The sequence below is a fragment of the Coptis chinensis genome, chromosome 6 (genome assembly GCF_015680905.1).
Source record: "Coptis chinensis isolate HL-2020 chromosome 6, ASM1568090v1, whole genome shotgun sequence".
Classification (NCBI taxonomy): domain Eukaryota; kingdom Viridiplantae; phylum Streptophyta; class Magnoliopsida; order Ranunculales; family Ranunculaceae; genus Coptis; species Coptis chinensis.
Window position 1 is genome coordinate 99021168 of NC_141461.1, and position 8881 is coordinate 99030048.

An 8881-nucleotide genomic window follows, 5' to 3' on the forward strand; every position below is an offset into this window, starting at 1 on the left:
ACCATAGGTTTCAGAATACACCAGAACATAGGTAAAACAGCTCTAGCAACTTCTTACATATATATATATGAGCATTTTCATACAACTTTTTGTGCAACTTATCAAAGAGAGAAACCAGACAACTGAAAAAAAGAAAGATGATATTGGTGTCAACACTGGCAGAGTTATTAGAAGAGTACACAGTGTTATTAGCAAGAGTTTTAGAGCAACTGTTCCATGATGCACCTTTTCCTAGGCGTATGCGTGTTCTTATTTTGAGGAATATTCCATTCTCTTCTACATCAACTTCTACACCTCATAGAAGAGCCATTACGAGAACTGGTTAGATATATTGAGAGATGGAGCTTGTTCTTCTTTTATTCAGCTTGACCACCTTAGAAACTAGATGTGTATATTGTGGCATATTTAAATTTTATTTTTTTTTAATATTTTTAGGAGGAATGTAAATGAGTGAGTTGTCGTTGTTATTAGTTAATTGAGAAATTTCTTGATGTTGTGCTTTGATTAATTTTGAATGCATTTTTGGTATTTCTTGTTTTCATCAATTTTGGAGTACTATTATTGAGTGGATAGTGTGATAATGATATTCTAACCAGACTATTAAATATATTCTCTGAATAGTTTTTCGATAATTATTCTGTTTGGACTATATGATCATTGATCAGTATGGATAATAGGATCAATTTAGTATTTACCTTATCTAGTTGATAAATACTAAGGAATTTTGGAGAATCGTGGAAGTTTCATTTACAATTATGAAAATGGTATTGAGTATTTGAGTTAGTGAATTTTTGTTTATATTCGAATTTTGAAAATCATGTGTCCCCAATGGCTAAAGACAATATATGGAGTACCAAGATAAGCCCAGTGTAGATTGCTGTGGAAATCTATATATAACCTTCGTTAACATTTGCATGTCGTCTCGTGCACCTTCACAGTAGAAGCACACCTCGAGGCAGACAACAGAGCCTGTCACTTGGTGGATGCAAGTAGGTTCTGCTTCAGAACGGAGGTCCATTCAATTTGCAAAAGCATCTTTGTATGAAGTATAAACCCAGACCAAGTTGCATCATTTGAGGATCAGGACGATCCACTTGATCTGTACTGCAACATAAAAACTATTCTCTTACCAAAAACATTTGAACAAACAAAGACATATAATTGAAGCACTTGCTTCAACGAAATTATATTGGGATCATATAGCGTCAACAGAGGGAGCACTAAATATTTCTGGAGACATCGCCTTTTAACTGCTCCACCAATGAACATAGCAGAACAGTACCACAAAATATACTGACCAATTAACATGTGTAGAGAAGAGTAGCATATCAAGATAGTATGGACTGTTTGAGGTTATAAGCTTGGTTCAATAATTTGCGTCAATCGCATAATCCCAACTGCTTTCTGACATCAAGATGCACATGAGTTGTGCATAAACGTAGTCTGTACTATATACACAGTATACTGGGAGGTAAGTGTTCCACATGCTTTTACAATGAGGATCATCTTCCTATGTAAATACATTTATCTTTGAACTACAAAATCGTTTTTTTCTTCTTTAGTTCTTTCACTTTTCTCTGTTTTTTTTTCTTTATGTTTTCAAAATCAGGACCTTTCCTGAGTACTTGTGTGTGACTAGCAGACTGTAGGAGAACATGGCACCCTTGCAGGTGAGAACACCACTGTCAGCCGTGCATGATCAGATAATAAGTAATCTTCAGGCCAAGTTCCTTTCTCCACTTCACTGGGGAAAAGATCTGCATTCTTAACATTAAAACCAACTGAGTGCTCCTCTGTCTCCTCAGCTCCTCCGTCTTCAAAACCTTTTTCTGTCAGCTCAAACCTTGCTGGATTCCAGATTCGCTTCTGCAATGCCAAATTCAACTTGATTGACAATCATATTCATAAAGTACATAAGTAAATATAGCTACTACATGCTCCATTTAATGCATAAAAAGCTAAACAAAAAATCCTGGAAGGAATCTTTGTTCATTAAGGTTTACAGTATTTTACGATTAATACTAACCATGTTGCCTAAGTGCATAACTAATTACGCTCAAGTGCACTAATCATAACACATCCACTGAAACATTTTCATTTCAAGAGGCTTAGAGCTTCTACCTATTGCCTACAGTAATTTTTATTTTATTTTATTTTTTGGCTAACAAACACTGATTAATTCATTAAGCAGAAAATAAAGGAGATACAGCTCATTACTCATTGAGTACAGTATACCATACAAGAATATTGTACTCGGAAATTGAATGATAGTTCACCAGTAAAATGATTGGAGAAAACATCATGTAGTGTAGTGTTACCCAAAAAAAGAAGGATATTTAAAAGTAAGTTACTTGAAATTCTTTGTAATTCACAACACCATTCCCATCTATGTCGGCTTTATTCCACAAGTCCTTTGTTTCTTCAGCACTAAGTCCATGAGGATGACCAGTCAAGCATAGCTGTAAATTTGTAATGTTAGAGTTACTTTTTATAGGAATCGATAAGTAAATCACTATAGTGGAATGTACAGTACCTGATGAAGTGCTTCACTGAAACCTGAGAAGGTAATATACTCGCCAGGGCTATCAGCCTTGAGAAAGGCAAAAGCATCAGTTTCCAACAGAGAAGCCTCACGAAGTTGGTACTGAAAGAAGAGAGAAGAGAACTTTAGGATGAGGAATAGGAAATTGAATGTGCAGTCGATTGCTACTTCCAAAAAGGGTCAAGATTAAAAAATAAAAATACAATTGATATCTCTGAATTTGACACACAAGGGTGCATGGCTATGATCCATATATAATTGAAGAAAATGTATGACTGGGGAGAAGAATCAAGAATGGACTCTTAACTTATTTTCATTTTTCTTTGTGCTGGCCGCTGAGGGAGCGAAGACCAACTAATGAACAATGTAAATATTTGAGGATGGCTGAAACTAATCAAATCCAATAATATGGGAAATCCACTGCCTACTACAGATATTCATGCTTTGAGCTAAACCTCTATAGAAGACATAAAAATAAAATAATTTTTTTGAAAAAGATCAAAAGTCTTGAATGCTCTGGACAGGAAGAGGCACCCTTCCGAGACCAGAGGTGTGTGTGCCTAAGTGTCTCTTTCTACCAAATATTGCAAAAGAACAAGTGCTTGCCATTTCCCCTAGCTGGTTTTTCATTTCACAGAGCCTTTGCTAGTGAAGGAGTCAGAACTTTCAATGTCATATTGCCAATTAAATAAGCAAATAAGTTGGCTACACGATCATTTTAACAATGGTATAGCATGTTTTTAAGACTATATAAATGCTATTTCTCTTTTTCCTTTTCAATATGCCAACTTTCTAATAGTTGACATACCTCAATTCAAATGAATCGTAGAAAAGGCAACATCCTGACACACACATCAACTATAACTGATAAACGTGTTCGAAGAAAGTGCAATATATGTAGAACCAATTGCTTACCTTAATGATACTAAACACAGCTTCACTCCAACTTGTCTTTAACGGTTTTTTGTACTTTGTAGGATTTAGAAGCCATATAAAATCTACACCACAGATGTTTCCTCGATGATTGCGGTGACTAACCCACTGTAGTCAGAAGAAACCACAATAGTTAAAATACAAATTGATAGGTCATGAGACAAAATGAAGGGATGTTCTTCAACGACCATACAAATGTGAAACCGAATATAATGACCTTGTGTGCATCTGCATCGCTGTCAGTGTACTGATGTGCAGTATCATATGATGAAACAAATCCTTGCGACCTAAGGAACTTGTAAACGTGCCCACGCTTGCTCCCATTCAAGTCACTTCAGAACAACATGTAACGGGAAAATATTAGACACCTTTGTTTCACAATATCTACAAGACAGCAACTGCAGAACTATAAATGAAAAACTCACCCGCAGAGTATGGTGGGCATGGAATTAAGCTTGTTCTCTTTTTTATATGTTTCCACATATTGCAAAATTTTATATACCTATTACACAAAATAGTAGGCGTTAAGCTAAGAACTCTGCTTTCTTGACTAGGGAAAGAAAAATGGAACTAAAACAAATGAGATAGAATAATAATATAATATATAAAGGTAAGTTTATCTACCTGATGCAGTCGTACAATAGACAGGCTAGAGTTATGAGGAAATAGCAAATGGGTATTCACAATGAGGATTTCTTGCTGAACGTCTCCATTCCAACATTGCCAAAACGGTATGACTGATTCCACGTGTAAAATCTGGGCAACGCGGTCTCCAAAGTCATTGAAGAGCAAATCTCTATAATCTACAATCCGAAAGTAATCCTTGTGTACAGCAGTAAGCAAACCTGCAATAAAAAGATATATTTCTTCAGAAAAAGGAGTGAGACACTACAGCACAAGCTTGGACTAAATAACAATGGTAAACTAGATCCTTTCCTTTTTTCTATTTTTCTTATTCTTTGGTAAAGACACAAAATGACGTATCAACAGTCACACTTTTACTGATATTCCTCTTCATCTTCATGTACCTTTCTTTGTTATTGACAAACTGAAGAAGAACGTATAGTACAAAGAATTACTGACAGCGTGGGTAGTGTGTGGAATGGGAATGCTTGAGGATGTACAGATATAAGACTTTCTAATTCACCACATATTTCGGTTTGAATCCCCAAAAAGTGTCTGTATGCAGATTAAATTTAAACGGGTTGGGTCTTTTCTAGAGAACCTAACCAGCAACAGACTCTATTCGTGGAAGTCATATATATAAAAAAAAAGTACTTACTAGCCCAGTGGCTAGGTATAAATAGACCAGACTTTCTGTTTTCAAAGTCCTAAGATAACGTCAAACAATATTCGTCAGATAATGGACTAAAGAATGTTTTGAGAGGCCTCAAAGAGATCTAGTGTTTTGAACAACACCAAAAATACATATAATTTCTCTGCATACACATATGAAAACCTTAATGCATAATGGTGGATCATGAATCAGTGAATCCTAGATCAACTTTGTCTGGCATAGCTCGATCCCAGCCACATTCAACTTTTTAAAATTGTACATGTGAAGGTAAGTCGGACATCCAACTGCACCAAAATTCCAGGTAAGAAGCAGTAGCAAGAGTTGTAAGTACGAGACAGACGGGGTATTATCATTAGATTTGAAGATTACTATTTAAGTCCTGACTTTCTTTTACTCCATTTAATGAACTTTCAAAGCATATTAGAAATAATTATCCACCCAAACCATGGGAGGTGATTGGCAGTGCCATTCTGGTCATATACTTCACCTAACACAAACAAGTGATATAGTATCTATTTTAGGTAGGAGGAAAGTAATATAGCTTGAAAATGACTTCTTTCCACCAAGATAATGTATGCATACATCTTTGTTTAGTAAACAAAACATTAATATCAAACACAAAACATCTTTGTCAAGTTTTCATGTCTTCTAAGTTTTAAAGATGTTATCAAGGTGATTAGACCAAGTCTCCTAACTTTGACGATGACACGATTTTGAATTGAACTCCTTATGAATTTGCTCACGTAATAAAAAAATAATCAGTACCACATCCTTGATTAAGCTCCAACATGGAGTATTCCAACTTTGACAGAGAATTTCAACATGATAGCCAACCAATACAAACCAATTAGAAATGGTGAAAGACCATACCATCTCCCCGATTGTTCGTCCTTGCAAGCTTGAAATTTATATAACCAGCATCCCCCAATCTTTTCTCATAAATGTCAACCAGCTCTTCATTTCCAACCCAAAATTCCTACCAACAAAAAGCCAATTCAGCATCCAAAGACCGTAAACTATACACGCCAATAAAAGACATAAATAAACAACAAAACACGAGGAATACAAAGTCTCACCTGAAGGCATATAATGGACGATCTATCGTATAACAACCTATCCAATATGCTTTGATTCCTGCTTAACCAATACACCTTATACTCGCTCTCAACAACTTTGGTTCTGTTTTTTTACATCAAACACCAATGCATCAATCCAAAGTTCCAAATACACAGATAATTCAACAAAAACTAAATGACCATTCTTTTTTTTTTTACCTCCTTGTCAAGTCTTTTGTAAATGGGGGCCAGAATGTTAAATGTAGTACAAGAAATACAAGGTTCAGCCACTAATGCATGGCTCACAATTCTGGAAATCCTTCCCTTCCTTCTACTCTCTTGAACAATAGAACCCGAAGTACTCTTCACAAAATTTGAATCTACAGCCTATTTATAAAACAGAAAACCAAATTTGAGAACAATATGATTGAAAACAATAGATGCCCATCATTTAAAAACGATGAAAGATAATAACTTTGATGCCAAATGAAGGAATGAACCAATACAAGAGTCTATGTTACAAGGCAAGGAATGAAAGTATATAAAAAAGAAGAGAAACTCACCATGAACAAAGCACTTGTTGTATTGTTGTTGTTGAAAGAATAGATAAGAATAGAAAAGAGAAAGATTCCAATGAATGTGTTTATGGTTTTTTAAGGAAGAAGCTGAAATGTGAGAAGTTTTGAAGAAGAAGAGAAGAGAGAAACGTTTGTTGTTGTATGGTTTTTGAGATGATAGAAGAATGAGAATCAAGTGAGCTGGGCCGGGTTGGGCTGGATTGTGACTGGGTCCAGCTAAGCTAATGTGAAACATGTACTCGTTTTGTGATTATGAAATTATTTGATTCATGCATATGATGATATGAGTATATGACCTCTGTCTTGTCTTCCTTTTAAAATTTTTAAGGTGGGTTTGTTTTTGATATTTTAGTAATTTCCACCGACAACTTCTATGAATTTTGATCAATAAGAAATTTTAGTGGCTTACTTACGGCTAATCTTGCTTTGGTGACCACTTTATTTAATTTCTTGTTGAGACGTGAGAGTGATACGTTACTTGGGGCGTATTGATCGAGGTTAAGATATTTTGTGTGTTTTTATTATTTTTCATTTGAGATATTGTTATCAATTTAGGTGATGCTGAAATAATGTTGATTATGACATTTTTTTTAATCAAATAAAATAAATAAACTAAAAAAATTGTCTACCACTATTCTATTATTAATGAATCAAATACACATTTGTCAATCAATCAACCGAACAAATTTGTGGAAAAGCAACTGTTTGTTGTCCACAAAAACATCAAGTGCTGATTGGTGGTTTTGCTTCCTGAAAAAACTATTTAGCTGCCCCGAAAAGTGTGTTTTTCTACCTAAAAATTGATGTTTGTAGACAAGCTTGTCCACAAATTCGTTCTAATCAATCAATGAGATGAAAAAGGTAACGCCACCTCTTGTGCAATTTACTATCAATCACTTGTTCCATAGTCCAATTGTAAAAAAATTTACTCTATTCTCATATTACCTCTTGTGCAATTTACTATCAATCACTTGTTCCATAGTCCAATTGTAAAAATTTACTCTATTCTCATATTCGATTTGTTATTTTTCTTTCAAGCTAAGATGCTCTCAAGTCTCAACATATTTGAATGTTTTATTAAAATTGATTGAAATTGTATAATAACTATATGTCCCCCTCAAAACTCCCTAAATTCCTTTATTCATTAATTCATCTCTTTTGGAACACTAGATGGTACGTAAGTTACAGTTTCTTTTTCTCTAACGAATATATGTTGTCTAATGGAACATGACTTAACTTGCAATCAACTCAATTTGCTTAGGGAAGAGGTGAAATGGTGATATGTGAATGTGGTGAGTACGGGAAAAAAAATATAAATTACCTAAAAGTGTCTTTAAGTAGAAGCTAAAAGATGAAATTGGGGATCATGGAGAGCATGTCATCGAGAGTTGGCATCTATATCGTTTTGGGTGTAGACTTTAGTATAGCAATATTACTTCAATAATGTTTAAGAGATTAAGTGAAAATAACAAAAGGCATTTAAGAAAGAAAGAAAACAAAATAGAAATAAATCAGAATCAATTAATGGCGGTAGAAGAATCACTATAGGCCCGTCAATATTTTCCTAAAATAAATTAATAAATAAGAAGTAAGATTAAAAGTAAAAGCATTGATCATTTCTCTCATTATTATTTTTTTTATTGTTTATGTAATTATTAGAGATTCTAGGGTTAGTTTCCATCTTTAATTGAATTTCACTCTTGAATAAATATCTAATGACCATACATAAAATGATCATAATTCACAGTTCTCTTCAACTAAGACTCAATAAGTTGTTGGGTTAACTAGTATTACCGCCCAACTAGATGAGCCAATTAGGATTTTCCCCCACTAGATGGGGAAATTAGGATCTCTCCTCCAAGTACACACAAAAAAAAGTCAACTTGGATTGACCGTGTTATTTGTGTGTGTGTGTGTGTGTGTGGGGGGGGGGGGAGAGAGAGAGAGAGAATCCTAATTGGCTAATCTAGGGGGCATCACTAACTAACCCTAAGTTGTTTAGGTCATTGTTTTACTATGAAACATGTCAAAGAAAAACAAAATATGTCATCTCGCTAATTTTTTTTACTTACGGCTAATCTTGCTTTGGTGACCACTTTATTTAATTTCTTGTTGAGACGTGAGAGTGATACGTTACTTGGGGCGTATTGATCGAGGTTAAGATATTTTGTATGTTTTTATTATTTTTCATTTGAGATATTATTATCAATTTAGGTGATGCTGAAATAATGTTGATTATGATATTTTTTTAATCAAATAAAATAAATAAACTAAAAAAATTGTCTACCACTATTCTATTATTAATGAATCAAATACACATTTGTCAATCAATCAACCGAACAAATTGTGGAAAGGCAACTGTTTGTTGTCCACAAAAACATCAAGTGCTGATTGGTGGTTTTGCTTCCTGAAAAAACTATTTAGCTGCCCCGAAAAGTGTGTTTTTCTGCCTAAAAATTGATTGGACCAATGAAAA

At 34.3% G+C, this 8881-nt stretch overlaps 2 protein-coding genes across 2 annotated transcripts; one reads left to right on the top strand and one right to left on the bottom strand.

Moving 5' to 3' along the window:
• Nucleotides 1–545, top strand: LOC147496038 (uncharacterized). The gene has a single exon (XM_086564829.1). The coding sequence runs from the start codon at nucleotides 138–140 to the stop codon at nucleotides 324–326; it is 189 nt and encodes a 62-aa protein (XP_086420955.1). The 5' UTR covers nucleotides 1–137; the 3' UTR covers nucleotides 327–545.
• A 783-nt stretch (nucleotides 546–1328) lies between these two features.
• LOC147496039 (putative calcium-binding protein At1g02270) lies at nucleotides 1329–6530 on the bottom strand. The gene is made up of 11 exons (XM_086564830.1): nucleotides 6391–6530; nucleotides 6029–6214; nucleotides 5849–5935; nucleotides 5643–5748; nucleotides 4100–4320; nucleotides 3901–3977; nucleotides 3693–3807; nucleotides 3458–3583; nucleotides 2534–2644; nucleotides 2352–2459; nucleotides 1329–1866 (listed from the first exon to the last, which is right to left on the bottom strand). Exons 1-11 carry the CDS (start codon nucleotides 6391–6393, stop codon nucleotides 1636–1638), a joined length of 1371 nt encoding a protein of 456 aa, XP_086420956.1. The 5' UTR covers nucleotides 6394–6530; the 3' UTR covers nucleotides 1329–1635.
• Nucleotides 6531–8881: the final 2351 nt, after the last annotated feature.